The following is a 23,692-nucleotide window of genomic DNA, read 5'->3' as shown; positions in this document are numbered from 1 at the left end:
CGGAGACGTAACAATACGCCTAACCAGGGCCAGAGTCACGGCCAGGGCAAGCCACAGCCAGGGAATAAACCAGGCTTTTGAAGCTACGCCCGAGGACAGCGTACCATATTCCATACTGGATCCTCCTCTGTTTTTCAAAGACCGCCTGTCCCATTTCTACCGGGCATGGTCGCGCATAACATCGGACCAATGGGTCCTGCGCACAGTGAAGGCGGGCTATACCCTCCAGTTTTCCTCGCCCCCTCCCTGCCATCCCCCTTCCCCGTCCCTCTTCAGGGACCCTTCTCACGAGCAACTTCTCACGCAGGAGGTTCAGACCCTTCTCGCTGCTGGAGCAGTTAGAAGAGGTCCCAACAGACCTGAGGGGAAAAGGATTCTACTCCAGATACTTCCTGATCCCCAAGGCAAAAGGAGGCCTCCGTCCTATTTTGGACCTGCGCGATCTAAACAAGTTTCTGATCAAAGCTCGCTTCCGTATGGTCTCCCTGGGAACTATTATCCCATCCCTGGATCCGGGGGATTGGTATGCTGCCCTCGATATGAAAGATGCCTATTTTCACATCGCAGTCAATCCGGCCCACAGGCGATTCCTGCGCTTCGTTGTTGACCAGCGCCATTTCCAATTTACGGTCCTGCCCTTCGGCCTGGCGTCAGCACCACGAGTGTTCACGAAATGCATGTCCGTGGTAGCAGCCTTCCTTCGAAAGAGAAGGATGCGTGTGTTTCTGTACCTGGACGATTGGCTACTCGCGGGCAGGTCGGAGGCCGAGGTCCGATCTCACGTGACGCTGGCCTTGCAGACGTTCGACAAGCTCGGCCTCCGGGTCAATGTGCCCAAGTCCACGTTAGTCCCCACACAGAGGCTGGACTTCATAGGTGCAACCCTGGACTCGGTAACCGCACAAGCGAGCCTATCAGAGGCACGGTTCATGTCAATTCACAGAGCCGTAAGCTCGGTCCAAAAGTTCCCCACGACAACGGCAAGGTGTTGCATGCAGCTTCTGGGGCATATGGCAGCTTGCACACATGTGGTCAGACATGCCCGCCTGAGGCTCCGGCCTTTACAGTTGTGGTTCGCCCACACGCATCGCCCCAACAGAGACCCATTGGATCAAGTAGTCACGATCCCAAACCAGGTGCTCGGCTCGCTACGCTAGTGGCTCGATCGCCAACAGGTATGCGAAGGGATCCCCTTCGCTGCCCCACAGCCCACTCTGACGTTGGTAACAGATGCATCGGACCTGGGTTGGGGGGCGCACCTGGGGGAACTGCGGACCCAAGGGCTGAGGTCCAGAGAAGACAAGCTGCTTCACATCAATCTGAAGGAGCTAAGAGCGGTTCGCCTCGCCTGTCAGACCTTCCGCGCCACCTTAAAAGGTCACAGTGTGGCAGTCCTGACGGACAACACTACCGCCATGTTCTATATAAACAAGCAGGGCGGGTCACGGTCTTCTCCCCTCTGTCACGAGGCACTCCAATTATGGAACTTCTGTATAGCCCATGCGATACACCTCATCGTGACGTATCTTCCGGGGATTCAAAACGGCTTAGCAGACCGCCTCAGCCGATCCTACCGAATGCACGAATGGACGTTGAGGCGAGATGTCCTGCATTCGATCTTCCGAAGGTGGGGCTTTCCCCGGGTGGATCTATTCGCCACCAGGGACAACAGCCAATGCCCTCAGTTCTGCTCGTTCCAGAACCTCAGCCGGGGATCATTAGCAGATGCTTTCATGATCCCATGGGGAGGGAGCCTGAGATATGCCTTCCCTCCGTTCCCACTCATACACAAGGTTCTCCTCAAGACCCGCAGGGACAGGGCGACGATCATACTTATCGCCCCGGCCTGGCCACGCCAGCATTGGTTCACGTCCCTGCTGGAACTGTCCATAGCCGATCCAATCACCCTCCCCCTCCTTCGCGACCTAGTCACGCAAGACAAAGGTCGCCTACTCCACCCGAACCTGTCTTCGCTACATCTCACGGCATGGTATCTCTCTGGCTGAATGATGCAGAACACGGGTGCTCTCACCAAGTCCAGCAAATCCTCCTTAATAGTAGGAAGCCCTCTACAAGAGCGACCTACCTGGCAAAATGCAAAAGGTTCTCCCACTGGTGTGAGCCTCAACGCATACAGCCTTTACAAGCCTCAGTTCCGTCGATCCTGGACTACCTACTGCACCTCAAGAATCAAGGGCTTGCGCCCACCTCAATTAGAGTTCACTTAGCCGCTATCTCGGCCTTCCATCCGGGAGAGTTGGGAGTGTCAGTGTTCTCCAACCCCACAGTGGCCCGATTCCTCAAGGGGCTGGAAAGGGTGTTTCCCTACTCGCGCCCGCCTGTCCCGGCGTGGAGTCTGAACCTAGTCCTAACAAGACTCATGAGTCCCCCCTTTGAGCCCCTAGCCACTTGCTCCCTCACGCACCTCTCGTGGAAGGTGGCGTTTCTCGTGGCCATCACATCGGCCAGAAGGGTATCGGAATTGAGAGCCCTCTCTTCGGAACCACCCTATACAGTGTTCCATAAGGATAAGGTGCAACTGAGGCCGCACCCCAAATTCCTCCCAAAGGTGGTATCACAGTTTCACATGGGGCAGGATATTTGCCTACCGGTGTTTTTTCCTAAACCCCATACGGACCCTCACCACCGCAGCCTACATACCCTGGATGTCCGAAGGGCGTTGGCATTTTATCTGGAACGGACCAGGCCGTTCCGCAGAACACCCCAGCTGTTCATTGCTATTGCGGAACGTATGAAAGGCTTGCCTATCTCGACACAGCGCTTGTCGGCATGGATTGTGCATTGTATACGCACTTGTTATGAGCTCGCCAATGTTCCGGCCCCGGAGATCCGGGCCCACTCGACTAGAGCCCAAGCGTCCTCAACGGCCTTCTTGGCGCAGGTCCCTATCCAGGAGATCTGTAAGGCAGCCACCTGGTCGTCCGTACATACGTTCACAGCCCACTAGGCGATCCATCATCAGACCAGAGAGGATGCGATGGTCGGTCGGGCTGTGCTACAGTCAGTTGTACCTTGACTCCTACCCACCTCCAATGGTAAGCTTGGGAATCACCTAATGTGTAATGGACGTGAACAATCACTCGAAGAAGAAAGAACGGTTACTTACCTTCTGTAACTGTTGTTCTTCGAGATGTGTTGTTCACGTCCATTACACATTAGGTGTACGCGCGCCGCGTGCACGGACGTCGGAAACTTTTTCCCTTAGCGGCTCCCGTCGGGCCGGCGGGGCCCCCTCCTTCCCGCCAGAGCGGCACCCCACTCCAGGGTATATATATCCCTGCCGACCCGACCCCTCCGGTTCCTTCTTGCCGGAGACTCCGACAGAGGGGAAGGAGGGTGGGAAGTGTAATGGACGTGAACAACACATCTCGAAGAACAACAGTTACAGAAGGTAAGTAACCGTTCTTTCCAAAGCATGGAGAGGGAGCAGAAGGGGAAGAAATACATCATCTGCCTCTTTCGGGTCTTCTTTTCCTTCAGCCCCCTCACCCCCCTTTACATTCCAAGAAGCTCTGACCAACTTACCTCAGTCTCAGTTGGTTAATTTAAAATTACTGTTCATTTCTTACCATAATGGGTTCCTCTCTTTGTGGCTATTGTGCTGGCCTGGGGCCAGAAGGCCTGGGTTCTTTTTCCAGCTCTGTCACTGACCTGCTGTGTGTCTTTAGACAAGTCACTTTCCCTCTCTGTGTCTCAGTTTCCCCTCCCACATTTTGTATGTCTTGTCTATATAGATCATTAGCTCTTCAGGAAAGGGGCTGTCTTACTATATGGTTGTACAGTGCTTCACATACCGGCCCTGATCTCAGTTGGCGCTGCCAGATGCTACTGTAATCTAAATAATCTGTCATTCAAGATGGTTTCTATTCCATTGTTCCTTGGATCTGAAATCATCTTTCCCCTTTGTGCACTGCAGACTTAACTTCTTCACAGTATTATTCAGGCTCCAAGATAACAAAAATTCTCTCCTCACTCCGGTGTAAATTCAAAGCTACTGCTTTGAGCAGGTATGTAACAGTTTACCTTCTAGTCTCTTAAGTAATTAAATGGCAAGGGGAAGAAAAAGAAAAATCTCATCATGTGTCATTAACTTTGTAATGTCTTCTGGGAGTTATCCTTTTTCATGCATGTACACCACTTCTGTTCTGTGCATGCCTGCACTTGGTAATCTTTCTGGATGCTAATCCAGGCTGCCTGCATTGTACTTTAGGGACAGGTTAGCATATTGATTGTGAACGGGTGGAAGCCGATTTAAAAAACACTGATGTGTGGGAAACTGGCTGGGATCTAATGGAAATGTCAGCTGAAATATTTACACAGTTATGAGATGACAGCATGTACTTTCTCTGTGTATATGTCTCTGTGCACAGAGCTGCTGTCCATTTGTCAGGTTCCCAGATTTATTCTGCTACTCCTGGCAAGGAACCGCTAATGATTTAATAGCCTGTCAACACCTCTACAGAGAAACAAGGGCTGGCACTTCCTGATTCCTTATTTTCTTTACTTTAAGTAGGAACTCCTATTCTGATTAACTGAAACCTGGAAATCAAGCTGTCAGGCTGGGTAGCCTTTTGAGATCCTTAATCGGAGCAGGTTGAATGTAATCCAGGGGCCACTTTCCTGCTATACAAACACAGGCTTTGCTCCCCTTTCTAAGGAAACAGTAAGAGTTCATGTCCTGGGAGAGAGTATTTGCTGAAACATGTTGCCACAAAGCAGTTGAAAGTGGAACAACTGGATATGTACCGGTCCTCAGTGTTGCTAAGTCTTGTGATACTTGGTGCTTTTCTTAAAGCTCCCAGTTCCTTGAGTCACATGGCTGTGAGAGGAACTCAGCTTTCATTTAAAAATTAAGTTTCTAGCTCTTTTGGTTGTGGAGAAAGGCTTGAAAATGTCACCCCTAAAGAATCAGAAAAAAGAACCCCACATTTAATGGTTTTAAATAATCTCGTGGGGGGGGGGGGGGGGGGGGCTGATTCATGATTTTTGCATGCTTTGGGTTGGCAATACAGTGGGCCAGGTGGTAAGTGTAGGACTGCATGCTCCCCTCCATCTGCTGCAGTCTTTTGTTGATGTCAGGGAGAGTTTTGCGGTAAGATCAAGGATAGAATTTAGCCTTTTATGTAGTAAATGAAGTTTGTTGTTTTGTTCAGTTTCTTGGCATTGCATTTGGCCTCCTCCCTTTTAGGAGCACTGTTATTTCTACCCTTTATTTCTCTTCACTTCTCATCCTCCTTTCTCTCCCTCTTTCCTTCTCTTTGAATCTTTTCATTTCTCCCCTCTCTATTTCCTTCCGGGCAGCAGCTCCCACGTCCAATCTCCCATGGCATCACTCCCGTCCCCTTCATCTTTCCATCCATTAGAATGATCAGCAATGGAATGTTGTCACTGAAATGTCATAAGCTTGACTCACCAGGGACGCAGACTCAGGCGCACATTACTCTCATTTAATTTAAGTACCTTTCAAATGTTTTCCCATTTCAGATTTTTAGAATAGTGCACCAAATGATTTCTGCTCTTCGGTATTTCTACAATGTTTGTACCCACAATTTTAAAAATCTGGGTTTATAACATCTAAGGTGTTTTTTTGCCAAGGATATATGAATGTGAAGCAAAATGAAGGTATCTGTCTTTGTCATTATTGGAGCACAAAGTTGTCTTCTCTTAGCATCCTTGTTCTGCCAAGAGAAAAACCAAAATGAGTCTTTTCGATGCCTTGAATACCATCCCTTGGCAACATCCAACCTGTGAGGGATTGATTTCAAGATGGCTGATGTGACTGGGTTGTTTGTAACAGTTTTGGAAACATTAAGTCTAATAAAATCCACCATCTCAAAGAGAATCAGAGATTTTTTGGGGCTGGGGTGTCTTCAGTAAAGTCTTAGATTTGGCTTTTTTGGCCCTCCATAGCTCATCAGAAATAAGCAAATTCCCCTGAGTCATTTGCTGCATGTTTAACTGAGGAGTGGCTAGGAGAATTTATTTAGACATTGCTTTTCTGTGCTTATGTAAAAAAGCTATTTTAAGATTCACAAAATTTGTTCTAAAACAGAAAATAACTTAGCACAGTTGAGCATTTACGTGCTCTGCATCCACACAGAGTCTTTGGAACCATCTGCACATGAAGCCACTTGCAGGATTGGGATATTAGTTATTAAATACAAAAAAATTGCATTTCAATAAACAATAAGATATACCTTGGAAATTAATTGCTGTATTAATTGTATTCATGTGCAGAATTAATTAACTGTATTCATGTGGAGTTTGTGATTTTAATAGTACTGTGATTTTAAAGTCTGGAAATGCAAAAGTTTAGGCTCCGATAACAGTACTATCCTCATTGTTGCCCATAACTCATTTTTATGGACATGTTATACTTATGTCCAGGGCTGGCTCCAGGTTTTCTGCCACCCCAAGCGGCGGGGGAAAAAAAAAAAAAAAAAAGCCTATCGGCGGCAGCTCAATTGTGCCGCTCCATTCTTCGGCGGCACTTCGGCGGCAGCTCAAAGAGGAAGAGAAGGACTGAGGGACCCGCCGCCGAAGACCCGGACGTGCTGCCCCAATAGCGGATGGAGTGCCACCCCTTTGTATTGGCCGCCCCAAGCACCTGCTTCCTTAGCTGGTGCCTGGAGCCAGCCCTGCTTATGTCATAAACCATGATATACTTTTACAGAAGAAAAAGGAATTGAAAATAGTGCAACTGAGGCAACTTTGCCGTTAGAACCATAACCTTTTCATTTTCTAACTTTTTGTGACTTAACTCTGCAACCCTAACGTGCAGTGTTTTGCATTTTATTTCCTGTTTCTTTTATAGAAATGAAATTAAAAGATCTTATTGAGCTTAGCAGCTTTTTCAGCTGAATGTGTAAATTCCTTGAAATAACTTGCTTTGCGCATTATTACATGCTAATGCATGCATTGCACTAAGCTCCTTTGCAAACTCAAACCAAAGGCTCTAGACCAGTGGCTTTCAACCTGTGATCCGTGGACCCCAGGGGATCTGCAGACTGTCGAAAATTTCCAAAGGGGTCTGCACCTCCATTTGAAATTTTTTAGGGGTCTGCAAATGAAAAGGTTGAAAACCACTGTTCCATTCAAGTGTCAGTTGTTTTTGCTGTAGCCCTGTTAAGCAAGGTAAGAATGCTTTTTACCATGGGAAAAATGTTCATAGTTCTCCCACAACGTGAACCGGAGGTGAATTAGAAAACCCTTTCCAAATTCACCTCAGGGCACAAACCAAGCAAGGAAAATGTCCAGCTCTCGAAAGGTGACTATTTCAGAAAGTTGTGGACATGTGAAAAGTAGATGTGCATGGAAACTGTATTGTAAGTTTATCATTAGTAGCCACTAGGATGGTAGTGTGCTATAACAACCATTGAGTATTCAGGATATAATGTAACTAGTGGAGATGCCATATGCATTTGAGGTATGCATATGATAGAAATTACCATTATTATCATGACAGTCTGACCATCAGTCAAATCTAAGACTTTATTGAAGAGCGAGGTTAAAATTTTCAAAAGTGATTTAAGGCCTTAGTCTCTTCTGAAAATGGAATTTAAGTGCTTCTGAAATCTTACCCCTAGGAAAAATGACCCTTCCATTTACATGACCTTCACCTCCTAACATTCTAGGAGGAATCCGTGTGTCTTGTTCATACTGGCAGAGTGCTCAAATTATAGTCTAAATGACTGAGAAGATCAGTATTTTAATCTGCTGTTCCATTGCCGTGAGCATTACTATAGGTCCTTTTTAGGGCTGTTGATTAATTGCAGTTAACTCATGCGATTAACTCAAAAAAATTAATCGGGATTAAATCGCACTGTTAAACAATAGAATACCAATTGAAATTTATTAAATATTGTGGATGTTTTTCTACATTTTCAAATATATTGATTTCTATTACAAGACAGAATACAAAGTGTATAGTGCTCACTTTATATTATTATTTTTTATTACAAATATTTGCACTGTAAAAATGATAAAGGAAATAGTATTTTTCAATTCACGTCATACAAGTGCTGTGGTACAATCTCTTTATTGTGAAAGTGTAACAAAACAATGTAAAACTTTAGAGCCTACAAGTTCACTTAGTCCTACTTTTTGTTCAGCCAGTCGCTAAGACAAAAAAGTTTGTTTACATTTATGGGAGATACTGCTAGCTGCGTCTTATTTACAATGTCACCTGAAAATGAGAACTGGCATTCGCGTGGAACTTTTGTAGCTGTCATTTCAAGGTATTTATTTGCCAGATATGCTAAACATTCGTATGCCTCTTCATGCTTCGGCCACCATTCCAGAAGACATGCTTCCATGCTGATGACGCTCGTTAAAAAAAATGCGTTAATTAAATTTGTGATTGAACTCCTTGGGGGAGAATTGTATGTCTCCTGTTCTGTTTTACCTGCATTCTGCCATATATTTCATGTTATAGCAGTCTCAGATGATGACACAGCACATGTTCGTTTTAAGACCACTTCCACAGCAGATTTGACAAAACGCAAAGAAGGTACCAATGTGAGATTTCTAAAAATAGCTACAGCACTCAACCCAAGATTTAAGAATCTGAAGTGCCTTCCAAAATCTGAGAGGGACAAGGTGTGGAGCATGCTTTCAGAAGTCTTAAAAGACAACTCTCCGATGCGAAAACTATAGAACCCACACCACCAAAAAAGAAAACCAGCCTTCTGCTGATGGCATCTGACTCATGATGATGAAAATGAACATATGTTGGTCCTCTCTGCTTTGGATTGTTATCGAGCAGAACTCGTCACAGATGCAAGTCCTCTGGAAGGATGGATGAAGCATGAAAGGACATATGAATCTTTAGTGCATCTGGCAAGTAAATATCTTGACGCCGGCTACAACAGTGCATTGTGAATGCATGTTATCATTTTCAGTTGGCGTTGTAAACAAGAAGCAGGAAGCATTATCTCCTGCAAATTGTAACCAAACTTGTTTGAGCAATTGGCTGAACAAGAAGTAGGACTGAGTAGCCTTGTAGGCTCTAAAGCTTTACATTGTTTTATTTTTGAATGCAGTTATTTTTTGTACATAATTGTAAAAAACAAACGAAATTGTACTTTTCAGTTCATCTAGTACAATTTCGTTTGTTTTTTACAGTGCAAATATTTGTAATAAAAATAAATATAAAGTGAGCACTGTATACTTTGTATTCCATGTTGTAATTGAAATCAATATATTTGAAAATGTAGAAAACATCCAAAAATATTTAAATAAATGGTATTCTATTATTAACAGCGCGATTAATCATGCGATTAATTTTTTTAATCGCTTGACAGCCCTAGTCCTTTTGTATTGTTTTATGGGCTAAAATGAGGGCATGAAATGATGAAAGATATGCTGCAGCTTCCTCTGAAATACGATATTTATCCTTTAATGGAGGGTTAAATAAACAACTCCAATTTTGTTCCACTGTAAAGCCATCCAGCACTTCTCTTAGAATGCAGTTTACCCATATTTGTGTTCCTCAGTCATAGCACCCGTACGTGGATAGTTTTAGGAGAGTGGTAACCAGAAACAAAACCTTTCAACTCTGTCACAGACTCAAATCCCACCCAAATCAATAATGAACTGAATGAAGACTTAGCTGTGTGTTGGATGTCTGGTCTATGTGGTCTGGAAGTTATGACCTAGGGAAAAGGGGTCCATGTCAAAATTTGTTGTCACAATTGGCACTTCTTGCCAAGGCTGCCAAGAAAGTTAAGAACTAACTGAGCTATGGAGATTTCTCTTCTCCTCTCCTGGAGATGGTTGCTGATCATCAGAATTGAAGCACGTTTTTGGCTCAATGGGGGAAAGCTTTCACAGCTGCTGCCTGTGCTGTACGTATTTGTAGATAAACGGGGGATCTCAGCTGCTGGAGCTGCCAAATGACACCTTTCCTATATTCCCCCTGTGTATCATTTAATCACAAGGAGGAGTACAACTAGTTTGTCTTTCCCTTAATTTTATAGAGTAAGCTTGATTCCTGCATGCCTAATTACTTTCTCGTAAACTGGCCAACCTTTTAGGCTAAGTTTAAATTCAAATGTATACATTTTTTTAACACACTTAACTCAAAACCAGCTGAATTTTTAAAACCTCCCATGTGCTGGTTCTGTGCTCGGTGTTGTGTGCTCATGCAATAATTTATGGTATTCTGTATTAATATGAAAAACTGCAGTTTTTCTCCTATAGACTTAGGGTATGTCTACACTACGAAATTAGGTCGAATTTATAGAAGTTGGTTTTATAGAAATCGGTTGTATACAGCCGATTGTGTGTGTCCCCACATAAAATGCTCTAAGTGCATTAAGTCTGCAGACCGCGTCCACAGTACCGAGGCTAGCGTCGACTTCCGGAGCATTGCACTGTGGGTAGCTATCCCACAGTTCCCGCAGTCTCCGCCACCCATTGGAATTCTGGGTTGAGATCCCAATGCCTGAATGGTGCAAAACAGTGTCGCGGGGGGTTCTGGGTACATGTCGTCAGGCACCTCCCCCTCCGTCAGAGCAACAGCAGACAGTCGATTCGCGCCTTTTTACCTGGGTTACCTGTGCAGACAACATACCATGCCAAGCATGGAGCCCGCTCAGCTCAGCTCACTGTCACCATATGTCATCTGGGTGCCGGCAGACGTGGTACTGCATTGCTACACAGCAGCAGCTAATTGCCTTTTGGCAGTAGATGGTGCAATATGACTGGTAGCCTTCATCGGCGATCTGGGTGCTGGCAGACATGGGGCTGGCAGACGTGGGGCTGCATTGCACACAGCAGCAGCCCCTTGCCTTTTGGTAGAAGATGGTATATTACGATTGATATCCGTTGTCGTCGTACTGCAGTGGCTGTCAATCATGGGCACCTGGGCAGATATGCTCAGTCCTATCGAACAGTCTCGACAATGATGGCTATCAGACGTAGTATGCTATTTTCTGCCAAGCACCCAGTATTTTCTGCCAAGCACCCAGAAGATGCCGAGGGCTATCAGTCATGCTGCACCGTCGTCTGCCAGCTTAAGCTGTAAAAAATAGATTTGTTCTGTATTCATTTGCTTCCCCCTCCCTCCGTGAAATAAACGGCCTGCTAAACCCAGGGGTTTGAGTTCAATCTTTGGGGGGGAGGGCATTCTGTGTGACAGTTGTTTGTGTTTCTCCCTGATGCACAGCCACCTTTTTTTATTTTAATTCCCTGTACCTGTACGCCATGTCGTCACTCGCCCCTCCCTCCCTCCGTCCATCAGATACTAGTTTCCCGCCTTTTTTCAGACCAGACGCCATAGCACTGGGATCATGGAGCCCGCTCAGATCACCGTGGCAATTATGAGCACTATGAACACCACACGCATTGTCCTGGAGTATATGCAGAGCCAGGACATGCCAAAGCAAAACCAGGACCAGCCGACGAGGTGATTGCAGCGCGGCGACGAGAGTGATGAGGAAATTGACATGGACATAGACCTCTCACAAGGCACAGGCCCCAGCAATGTGCAAATTATGGTGTTACTGGGGCAGGTTCATGCCGTGGAACGCCGATTCTGGCCCCGGGAAACAAGCACAGACTGGTGGGACCGCATCGTGCTGCAGGTGTGGGACGATTCCCAGTGGCTGCGAAACTTTCGCATGCGTAAGGGCACTTTCATGGAACTTTGTGACTTGCTTTCCCCTGCCCTGAAACACCAGAATACCAGGATGAGAGCAGCCCTCACAATTGAGAAGCGAGTGGCGATAGCCCTGTGGAAGCTTGCAACGCCAGACAGCTACCGGTCAGTCGGGAATCAATTTGGAATGGGCAAATCTACGGTGGGGGCTGCTGTGATCCAAGTTGCCAGGGCAATCAAAGACCTGGTGATATCAAGGGTAGGGACTCTGGGAAACATGCAGGCCATAGTGGATGGCTTTGCTGCAATGGGATTCCCAAACTGTGGTGGGGTGATAGACGGAACCCATATCCCTATCTTGGCACCGGAGCACCAAGCCACCCTGTACATAAACCGCAAGGGGTACTTTTCAATGCTGCTGCAAGCCCTGGTGGATCACAAGGGACGTTTCACCAACATCAACGTGGGATGGCTGGGAAAGGTACATGATGCTCGCGTCTTCAGGCACTCTGGTCTGTTTCGAAAGCTGGAGGAAGGGACTTTCTTCCCGGACCAGAAAATAACCGTTGGGGATGTTGAAATGCCTATTGTGATCCTTGGGGACCCAGCCTACCCCTTAATGCCATGGCTCATGAAGCCATATACAGGCAGCCTGGACAGTAGTCAGGACCTGTTCAACTACAGGCTGAGCAAGTGCCAAATGGTGGTGGAATGTGCATTTGGATGTTTAAAAGCGCGCTGGCGCAGCTTACTGACTCGCTCAGACCTCAGCGAAAAGAATATCCCCATTGTTATTGCTGCTTGCTGTGCGCTCCACAATATCTGTGAGAGTAAGGGGGAGACATTTATGGTGGGGTGGGAGGTTGAGGCACATCGCCTGGCTGCTGATTACGCGCAGCCAGACACCAGGGCGGTTAGAAGAGCACAGCAGGGTGCGGTGTGCATCAGAGAAGCTTTGAAAACGAGTTTTGTGACTGGCCGGGCTACGGTGTGAAACTTCTGTTTGTTTCTCCTTGATGAACCCTCCGCCCCCCCCCCACCCGGTTCACTCTACTTCCCTGTAAACCAACCACCCCACCCTCCCCTCCCCTCCCCCCTTTGAGCACCGCTTGCAGAGGCAATAAAGTCATTGTTACTTCACATACATGCATTCTTTATTAATTCATCACACAACTAGGGGGATAATTGCCAAGGTAGCCCGGGATGGGTGGGGGAGGAGGGAAGGAAAAGGACACACTGCAGTTTAAAACTTTAACTCTTATTGAAGGCCAGCCTTCTGATGCTCGGGCAATCATCTGGGGTGGAGTGACTGGGTGGCCGGAGGCCCCTCCCACCGTGTTCTTGGGTGTCTGGGTGAGCAGGCTATGGAACTTGGGGAGGAGGGCTGTTGGTTACACAGAGGCTGTAGCGGCGGTCTCTGCTCCTGCTGCCTTTTCTGCAGCTCAACCATATGCTGGAGCATATCAGTTTGATGCTCCAGCAGCCGGAGCATCGACTCTTGCCTTCTGTCTGCAAGCTGGCACCACCTATCATCTTCAGCCCGCCACTTGCTCTGTTCATCCTGCGATTCAGCCCCCCACCTCTCCTCTCGTTCATACTGTGCTTTTCTGTAGTCTGACATTGACTGCCTCCACGCATTCTACTGTGCTCTGTCAGCATGGGAGGACATCTGGAGCTCCGTGAACATATCATCCCAGGTCCGCCGTTTTCTCCTTCTAAACTTCACTAACCTCTGTGAAGGAGAAACATTTGCAGCTGGTGGAGGAGAAGGCAGAGGTGGTTAAAAAAGACACATTTTAGAGAACAATGGGTACACTCTTTTACGTTAAATTTTGCTGTTCACATTACACAGCACATGTGCTTTCGTTACAAGGTCGCATTTTTCCTCTTATATTGAGGGCCTGCTGGTTTTGTGTGAGAGATCACTCATGCATTGCCAGGCAACAGATTTCGGCTTGCAGGCAGCCATGGTAAGCCACAGTCTTTTGGCTTTTTTAACCTTCTTAACATGTGGGAATGGTTTCAAACAGTAACGCTCTCATTTCCCATACCAAGCACCCGTTGGGTTGGCCATTTAAAATGGGTTTGCAATGTAAAAGGAGGGGCTGCGGTTTCCGGGTTAACATGCAGCACAAACCCAACTAACCCTACCCCACACACACACCCAATTATCGGGGATGATCACTTCACCCCTCCCCCCCACTGCGTGGCTAAGAGCGGGGAACATTTCTGTTCAGCCGAGCAGGAGCGGGCACCTCTGAATGTCCCCTTAATAAAATCACTCCATTTCAACCAGGTGACCGTGAATGATATCACTCTCCTGAGGATAACAAAGAGAGATAAGGAATGGATGTTGTCTGCATGCTAGCAAACACCAGGACCATACGCTGCCATGCTTTCTTATGCAATGATTCCAGACTACATGCTACTGGCCTGGCGTGGTAAAGTGTCCTACCATGGTGGACGGTATAAGGCAGTCCTCCCCAGAAACCTTTTGCAAAGGCTTTGGGAGTACATGAAGGAGAGCTTTCTGGAGATGTCCCTGGAGGATTTCTGCTTCATCCCCATACACGTTAACAGACTTTTCCAGTAGCTGTACTGGCCGCGATTGCCAGGGCAAATTAATCATTAAACACGCTTGCTTTTAAACCATGTGTAATATTTACAAAGGTACACTCACCAGAGGTCCCTTGTGTGCCCTCAGGGTCTGGGAGCACGCCTTGGGTGAGTTCGGGGGTTACTGGCTCCTGGTCCAGGGAAATAAACATATCCTGGCTGTTGGGGAAACCGGTTTCTCTGCTTACTTGCTTCTGTGAGCTATCTACATTATCTTCATCCTCATCTTCCTCGTACCCCGAACCCGCTTCCCTGTGTGTTTCTCCAGTGACGGAGTCACAGCACACAGTTGGGGTAGTGGTGGCTGCACCCCCTAACATGGCATGCAGCTCCGCGTAGAAGCGGCATGTTTGTGGCTCTGCCCCGGACCTTCCGTTTGCCTCTCTGGCTTTGTGGTAGGCTTGCCTTAGCTCCTTAATTTTCACGCAGCACTGCTGTGCATCCCTGCCATGGCCTCTGTCCTTCATGGCCTTGGAGACCTTTTCTAATATTTTGCCATTTCGTTTACTGCTACGGAGTTCAGCTAGCACTGATTCATCTCCCCATATGGCGAGCAGATCCTGTACCTCCCCTTCGGTCCATGATGGAGCTCTTTTGCGATCCTGGGACTCCATTACGGTTACCTGTGCTGATGAGCTCTGCGTGGTCACCTATGCTCTCCACGCTGGGCAAACAGGAAATGAAATTCAAACGTTCGCGGGGCTTTTCCTGTCTACCTGGTCAGTGCATCTGAGTTTAGAGTGCTGTCCAGAGCGGTCACAATGAAGCACTGTGGGATAGCTCCTGGAGGCCAATAATGTCGAATTCCGTCCACAGTACCCCAATTCCGACCCGCTAAGGCCGATTTTATCGCTAATCCCCTCGTTGGAGGTGGAGTAAAGAAACCGGTTTAAAGGGCCCTTTAAGTCGAAAGAAAGGGCTTCGTCGTGTGAACGTGTCCAGGCTTAATTCGATTTAATGCTGCTAAAGTCGACCTAAACTCGTAGTGTAGACCAGGTCTTAGTTGCAATTCTATAGCACGTTGTATGGAGAGGTATGTTAACAGCTTTGTGCATAGCCCTGTTCCTTACTGTATTTCCTATCTGATGTAGCACCTTCCCGGTGTGCAGGGATCATGCCAGTGAAATAATGTTTTGTGCTAGAGCTGTGCAGGGGGTTGGGTTCAAAGTGTCACCACTCTAGCACAAGGAAATCCAGCCGGAGTGTTGATTTCATTGTGTGTTCTCATTTAATACAGACAGGTGTGTAGGTACCCATGTGTGTGATATAACAATGCTAAATGGATTTACCGGATGTGCCAAGGGGATGACAAATAAAATTGTATTCACAGCTGCAGTGCTGTAAAATATGGCTCATATATGGAACTTGAATTGTTAGAGCAGTTATAGAGTTCAAGCAGGTAGAAGCTCCATAACACATGCATTCATTAATTAAGCTATGTGAACCACCTTGGAGGGGAAGAGGTATTTTACAGATGAGTGGATCAGTGGTAGAGCTGGGAAGAAACTCAGTCTCCTTAATAGAGATGGGGAAATAGCTACTAAACTAGAGAGAGACAAAAGCTCTCTATTTGGGATATCAGGAGCACATTTGGAACCTAGTGAACAACAAGGATGGGAGTCTGTCTCCATTACCCCTAGTCCCACCGCAGATGCTTCCCCCTACTGCATTGTTTTCAGGTCAGTTCTCCTTGAACCTCACCCAAACCATTTCTGCCCTGCACAGTGACGACTTTGCTGATTTCCCTTTCCCTGCAGTTTTTCACAAAGTATGGTCCTGATTACGTGCTGGAGATCACACCGAGCTGCAGGCCAGACCGCAACGAGCCACATAAAGTCCAAGAAGTCCTCAGCATCATCAAAGGTGAGCTTCCCCCACCTCCTGCCACCTTACTGCTCTGAGAGACAGACTGCTGGCTGTGGCAAAACCCAAAAATAATACATTAAGGAGGAGAATATTTCTGTTAGTATCTTTATGGCTCTGTCTAGAAAGCTGAACTCCATGTGCTTGACAAGTCATAATATACAATGACATCCATCTTCTGCCCAGTGTTGGATGTGGTAACGGGTTAGTTGTGAAGTGCAAATGTTTCTATAGGCGTGACCGCTGCACTGTGGTCTGTGGCCTGTGGAATTCCAAAAAAGGCAGTCCACAGCTGTCATCCTCTTCAGTACGAAAGGGCAACCTGCAGAAACCCCAGGGCCTGGTGCTTGTTTATTTTTCATTGTTTTAACCTGTCTGTGGCTGCTATACAGACACTAAAGCAAGCACAGAGAATTAGTTAACAACAGAGCAATAGGCTCACATGTCCACTAAAGCTAAATCTCTGAGCACCAGCTAAGAGAAATGTGTTTATACCATGCCTCAAAGGTCAACAGATCTGGGCTCTGCTGGACCAACAGGGGACTCTTAGCTCCCCACTCCTGCACACACACCTCTCAAGATGCCTAATTCTAGGGACATTTACGGAGCACACTTCAGCTGTTCTGAACTGTCTAGTGGCATGTGGGGAACAGCGGGCCGGCCCTGCTGCTTAGATCAGGATAGACCATTCCATGCTGCCATCCATGGTCTGACTGGACTTCATTTCTGTATTGAATGGGACAGTGGCTATAAAATGCCCAGTGCTCCACCAATCGATTTCAGACATTGGGTTCTTGGTACGCTGCCGAATGCAGCCTTTGGTTGCACCAGTTTGGTTGACCAATTTTAGTCATTAATTCCCTTAACATGCTTCTGGCACCATCTCAGGCTTGCACTACTCTCTTTCCTTCCTCCCTCCCTGCAGACACACACGCCTGCCTCAGACACACACCCTCCTTTAGAAATGTTTTAACTTAAAATTTAGCTTTGTGCCAGGTGCTGTATTAAGAGCCCTGTCGACTGCACTCTGTCCTGTATCCCCAGATCCAGACCAGCACAGGCAGCGACAGATTCCCCCACACCCCCTTAGTACCATCTCCACCCCAACATGGAAGGATAATCTCTAGAGGTGAGAGGGAAGATTGCTCTTCATGGCCCGTTCCTTCCTTGGCCTCTCTGGAGTCTGATGACAAGGAGGCCAGTGAGTGCCATGTGCAATGGAGGTGGCTTGAGTGGATGTTGGTCCATTGGGAACTACATTGAGAACCCAAATTCATTTCTTGTAAACCACCAAATAACCACCGAAGGATGGAAAGTTCCATAGCACAGTTCCAGTCCCAATTCACTGAACTCTCCAGTGCCTTCTACTCTGTGAAAAGATAAGATGAGACTGAATCTAACTAGTTTGCAACCCATCTGTAAAGCCACTATGTCTTGGAGCAGGGTTACCTGGCCCCAGCAGCATTCATGTACATCCTTAGAACACATCACAGCTGCTGGACCAGCCAGTTTCCAAAGGTGGAGGGGCTAGCATCATATCTGGATACCCCTATTAGTGTAAATTACATATTTTAGTCCAGATGCGCTCCCTTTCTGCATCACAAGCGCTTGAGCAAAGTTTTGTAGTTAATTAAATGCAGATTAGGGCTCTTTCTTCAAGTCCCAGATTCCATTGCCATTCTGAACTAGATAGAAGTCGAGTTATAAAGAGACACTCCCAGCTCTGTGTAGGGAAAAAATTAGGATTTCCTTTATATTTTAAAAAAAGTGTTGTGACTTGGTATATGATTTCTTATACAATCGGTTTAACCCTACTCTAAAAACAGAGGTGGGCAAACTATGGCCCGCAAGCCACATCCGGCTGGCGGGACCCTCCTGCCCGGCCCCTGAGCTCCTGGCCTGGGAGGCTAGCCCCCAGCCCCTCCCCTACTGTTCCCCCTCCTGCGCAGCCTCCGCCGCTGACGCAATGCTCTGGGAGGCGGGGCTGCGAGTTCCTGGGGCAGCGCAGCTGCAGAGCCGGGGCCTGACCCGGTGCTCTGTGCTGTGCGGTGCGTGGCTGTCTCCAGCTGGGTGGCCGCTAGCCACAGGTGCTCCAGGCAGCGCGGTGAGGAGGGGGGTTGGATAGAGGGCAGGGGAGTTCAGGGGGGTGGTCGGGGGGGGGGGGGGGGGGGGGGGGGGGGGTCAGGATGGAGAGGGTGGGTTGGATGGGGTGGCAGTGGGCAGTTGGGGCAGGGGTTCCAGGGGCAGTCAGGGGACAGGGAGAAGGGGTGGTTGGATCGGGCGGAGTCCTGGGGGGAGGCATCAGGAAGGAGGGGGGGGTTGGATGGGGTGGGGGGGCAGTCGGGACAGGGAGAAGGGGTGGCTGGATGGGGCAGGGGTCCCGGGGGGGGGGCAGTCAGGAATGAGAGGAGGGGTTGGATGGGGCAGCAGGGGGCAGTCAGGGGCGGGGGTTCCGGGGTGGTCAGGGGACAGGGAGCGGGTGTGGGGGGTTGATGGGGCAGGGGTCCTGGGGGGGGGGCCGATAGGGGGCAGGGGCCGGGCCATGCCTGGCTGTTTGGAGAGGCACAGCCTCCATACAATTTCCGAAACCCGATGCGGCCCTCAGGCCAAAAAGTTTGCCCACCCCTGCTCTAAAATGTACCCTCCTGCCATGCTGGATACACCGCAGGAAACGTGCTGCAGGGAAACTGAAACTGACCAGTTTCGTTTTACTGAATGAACTGTAAGTGGATTGCAGAAAGATCACCAAAAGCAGTACTGGGGAAAAGTGAATTTGACCTTGGTGTTCAGTTTTAACAATCTTGCGTAGAGGTAGAAACACTGTAGAAAAGATTTGTGTCACTTCAGTGTCCATTTAAAACTCCTCCTAATATCAGCTGGATCAGTTAAAATACAAATCAGAAGGTGTGTGCTGGACTGCACAGCACAAATGCCTATTAACAGGCCTATGAGAAAACAGTGGGTGTTTGATTATTGGATTAGTGCCGATGCTGTTTTGTAAGAAAGGGACTTCTGAAAAGTATAAAATTTTATGTTCTCTTGTGAACACACATAGTGCTACAAGTCATTCATGCTAGGCCTGGTCTACACTACGGGTTTAGGTCGACTTTAGCAGCGTTAAACCGAATTAAGCCTGGACACGTCCACACAACGAGGCCCTTTCTTTCGACTTAAAGGGCCCTTTAAACCGGTTTCTTTACACCACCTCCGACGAGGGGATTAGCGATAAAACCGGCCTTTGCGGGTCGGAATTGGGGTAGTGTGGACGGAATTCGATGTTATTGGCCTCCGGGAGCTATCCCACAGTGCTTCATTGTGACCGCTCTGGACAGCGCTCTCAACTCAGATGCACTGACCAGGTAGACAGGAAAAGACCCGCAAAGGTTTGAATTTCATTTCCTGTTTGCCCAGCGTGGAGAGCACATGTGACCACGCAGAGCTCATCAGCACAGGTAACCGTCATGGAGTCCTCCCAGGATCGCAAAAGAGCTCCAGCATGGACCGAACGGGAGGTACGAGATCTGCTCGCCATATGGGGAGATGAAGCAGTGATAGCTGAACTCCGTAGCAGTAAAAGAAATGGAAAAGTATTAGAAAAGATCTCCAAGGCCATGAAGGACCGAGGCCATAACAGGGACACACAGCAGTGCCGCGTGAAAATTAAGGAGCTACGGCAAGCCTACCACAAAGCCAGAGAAGCAAACGGAAGGTCCGGGGCAGAGCCGCAAACTTGCCGCTACTACGCGGAGCTGCATGCGATCCTAGGGGGTGCAGCCACCACTACCCCAACCGTGTGCTATGACTCTCTCACTGGAGAAACACACAGGGAAGACGGTTCGGGGAACGAGGAAGATGACGATGGAGGTACTGTAGGTAGCTCACAGCAGCAAGAAAGCGGAGAAACCGGTTTCCCCAACAGCCAGGATATGTTTGTGACACTGGACCTGGAACCAGTAACCCCCGAACTCACCCAAGACCCTCAGGGCACACAGGAGACCTCTGGTGAGTGTAACTTTGTAAATATTTGTAAACATTACAAAAAAAAAGCAAGCAAGTCTGTTAACGTGTATGGGGATGGAGCGGAAATCCTCCAGGGACATCTCCAGAAAGCTCTCCTGGTTGAAATGGGGTGATTTTATTAAGGGGGACATTCAGAGGCGCCCGTTCCTGCTATTCGGACCAGAAATGTTCCCCGCTGTTAACCACGCGGTGGGGGGGAGGGGTGAAGTGATCATCCCAGAGAATCGTGTGTGTGTGTGTGGGGGGGGGGGGGTGGTTTACTTGTGTTTGTGCCGCATGTTAACCGGGAAACCGCAGCCCCCTCCTTTTACATTGAAACCCCATTTTAAATGGACAACCCAATTCATCCTTGAGATGGGAAATGCGCTGCTGTTTGCAACCTTTCCCGCATGTTAAGAAGGTTAAATAAGCCAAAACACTGTGGCCTACGATGGCTGCCTGCAAGCCGAAATATGCGACCTTGTAATGAAAGAGTGTACCCATTGTTCCCTAAAATGTGTCTTTTTTAACCACCTCTCCCTTCTCCTCCACCAGCTGCAAATGTTTCTCCTTCGCAGAGGCTCGTGAACATTACAAAGAGAAAACGTAAGACGAGGGACGAGATGTTCACGGAGCTGCAGATGTCCTCCCACGCTGATAGAGCACAGCAGAATGCGTGGAGGCAGTCAATGTCGGAGATGAGAAAAGCCCAACATGAACGAGAGGAGAGGTGGCGGGCTGAAGACGATAGGTGGCGTCAGCTTGCAGACAGACGGCAAGAGGCAATGGTCCGTCTGCTGGAGCATCAAAGTGATATGCTCGAGCGTATGGTTGAGTCCAGGGAAGGGGTAGGGACGGTTTTATGGCCTGCAGCATGCAGGGGGTCAGACCAGATGATCATAATGGTCCCTTCTGACCTTAAAGTCTATGAGTCTATGAGTTGCAGGAAAGGCAGCAGGAGCAGAGACCGCCGCTACAGCCCCTGTGTAACCAACAGCCCTCCTCCCCAAGTTCCATAGCCTCGTCACCCAGACGCCCAAGAACACGGTGGGGGGGCCTCCGTCCACCCAGTCACTCCACCCCAGATGATCGCCCAAGCATCAGAAGGCTGGGCTTCAATAAGAGTTAAAGTTTTAAAATGCAGTGTGTCCTTTTCCATCCCTCCTCCCCCACCCATCCCTGCTACCTTGGCAATTATCCCCCTACCTCTGTAAGGAACTAATAAAGAATGCATGAATGTGAAAAAACAATGACTTTATTGCCTCTGCAAGCGGGAGGGGAGGGGAGGGTGGGGTGGGGTGGTTGGTTTACAGGGAAGTAGAGTGAACCGGGTCGGGGGGGGGGTTGGAGGGTTCATCAAGGAGAAACAAACAGAAGTTTCACACAGTAGCCTGGCCAGTCACAAAACTCGTTTTCAAAGCTTCTCTGATGCGCACCGCGCCCTGCTGTGCTCCTCTAACCGCCCTGGTGTCTGGCTGCGCGTAATCAGCGGCCAGGCGAGTTGCCTCAACCTCCCACCCCGCCATAAATGTCTCCCCCTTACTCTCACAGATATTGTGGAGCGCACAGCAAGCAGCAATAACAATGGGGATATTCTTTTCGCTGAGGTCTGAGCGAGTCAGTAAGCTGCGCCAGCGCGCTTTTAAACGTCCAAATGCACATTCCACCACCATTCGGCACTTGCTCAGCCTGTAGTTGAACAGGTCCTGACTCCTGTCCAGGCTGCCTGTGTATGGCTTCATGAGCCATGGCATTAAGGGGTAGGCTGGGTCCCCAAGGATCACGATAGGCATTTCAACATCCCCAATGGTCACTTTCTGGTCCGGGAAGAAAGTCCCTTCCTCCAGCTTTCGAAACAGAGCAGAGTTCCTGAAGACGCGAGCATCATGTACCTTTCCCGGCCATCCCACGTTGATGTTGGTGAAACGTCCCTTGTGATCCACCAGGGTTTGCAGCAGCATTGAAAAGTACCCCTTGCGGTTTATGTAGTCGGTGGCTTGGTGCTCCGGTGACAAGATAGGGATATGGGTTCCGTCTATGGCCCCGCCACAGTTTGGGAATCCCATTTCAGCAAAACCATCCACTATTGACTGCACGTTGCCCAGAGTCACTACCCTTGCTATCACCAGGTCTTTCATTGCCCTGGCAAATTGGATCACAGCAGCCCCCACAGTAGATTTGCCCACTCCAAATTGATTCCCGACTGACCGGTAGCTGTCTGGCGTTGCAAGCTTCCACAGGGCTATTGCCACTCGCTTCTCAACTGTGAGGGCTGCTCTCATCTTGGTATCCTGGCGTTTCAGGGCAGGGGAAAGCAAGTCACAAAGTTCCATGAAAGTGCCCTTACGCATGCGAAAGTTTCGCAGCCACTGGGAATCGTCCCATACCTGCAGCACGATGCGGTCCCACCAGTCTGTGCTTGTTTCCCGGGCCCAGAATCGGCGTTCCACGGTATCAACCTGCCCCAGTAACACCATGATTTCCACATTGCTGGGGCCTGTGCCTTGTGAGAGGTCTATGGCCATGTCAATTTCCTCATCACTCTCGTCGCCGCGCTGCAATCGCCTCCTCGCCTGGTCCGGGTTTCGCCTTGGCATGTTCTGGCTCTGCATGTACTCCAGGACAATGCGCGTGGTGTTCATAGTGCTCATAATTGCCGCGGTGATCTGAGCGGGCTCCATGATCCCAGTGCTAGCTATGGCGCCTGGTCAGAAAAAAGGCGCGAAAGTAGTATCTGATGGACCAGGAGAAGGAGGGCGGGAGGGAGGGAGGGCCGAGTGACGACATGGCGTACAGGTACAGGAACAGGGAGAAACACAAACAACTGTCACACAGAATGGTCCCCCCAAAGATTAAACTGGAAACCCTGGGCTTAGCAGGCCGTTGATTTCACGGAGGAAGGGGAAGCAAATGAACACAGAACAAATCTATTTTTTACATCTTAAGGTGGCAGCCGACGCTGCAGCATGAGTGACAGCCATACCAGTATGACGATGATGGGTACCAATCATAATATGCCATCATCTGCCAAAAGGCAAGGGGCTGCTGCTGTGTAGCAATGCAGCCCCACGTCTGCCAGCCCCACGTCCGCCAGCACCCAGCATCGCCCTCGGCCTCTTCTGGGTGCTTAGCAGACAATATTGGGCAATTGGCAGAAAATAGTATATTATGACTGGTAACCGTCATCATCGAAACAGTAGCATGTCTGCCCAGGTGGCCATGATTGACAGCCATACCAGTACGACGACGACGGGTACCAGTCATAATATACCATCGCCTGCAAGGGGCTGGTGCAATGCAGCACTACGGCTGCCAGCCCCACGGCTATCACTCATGCTACACCGTCTACCGCCAAAAGGCAGTTAGCAGCTGCTGCTGTGTAGCAATGCAGTCCCACGTCTGCCGGCACCCAGAGGACATATGGTGACGGTGAGCTCAGCTGAGCTGAGCGGGCTCCATGCTTGCCGTGGTATGTTGTCTGCACAGGTAACCCAGGTAAAAAGGCGCGAATCTATTGTCTGCCGTTGCTGTGACGAGGGGGGAGGGGCCTGACGACATGTACCCAGAACCGCCCGCGACACTGTTTTGCATCAT

The 23,692-nt window shown here is 48.8% G+C and overlaps 1 protein-coding gene across 3 annotated transcripts in view; it reads left to right on the top strand.

Moving 5' to 3' along the window:
• HDAC8 (histone deacetylase 8) overlaps positions 1 to 23,692 on the top strand; it is a 123,683-nt gene that overhangs the window by 82,080 nt on the left and 17,911 nt on the right. For all 3 annotated transcript variants that reach the window (XR_004647089.1, XM_034781345.1, XM_034781346.1), the window contains one exon: positions 15,994 to 16,099. Coding sequence is in view for 2 of the 3 variants with exons in the window: in XM_034781345.1 (XP_034637236.1) it covers positions 15,994 to 16,099 (106 nt within the window). In the remaining variant the exon portion in view is untranslated. The remainder of the gene's footprint in view (positions 1 to 15,993; positions 16,100 to 23,692) is intronic.

The sequence above is a fragment of the Trachemys scripta genome, chromosome 9 (assembly GCF_013100865.1).
Source record: "Trachemys scripta elegans isolate TJP31775 chromosome 9, CAS_Tse_1.0, whole genome shotgun sequence".
NCBI classification, from domain to species: domain Eukaryota; kingdom Metazoa; phylum Chordata; order Testudines; family Emydidae; genus Trachemys; species Trachemys scripta.
This window is presented reverse-complemented; position numbering and strand designations above follow the sequence as displayed.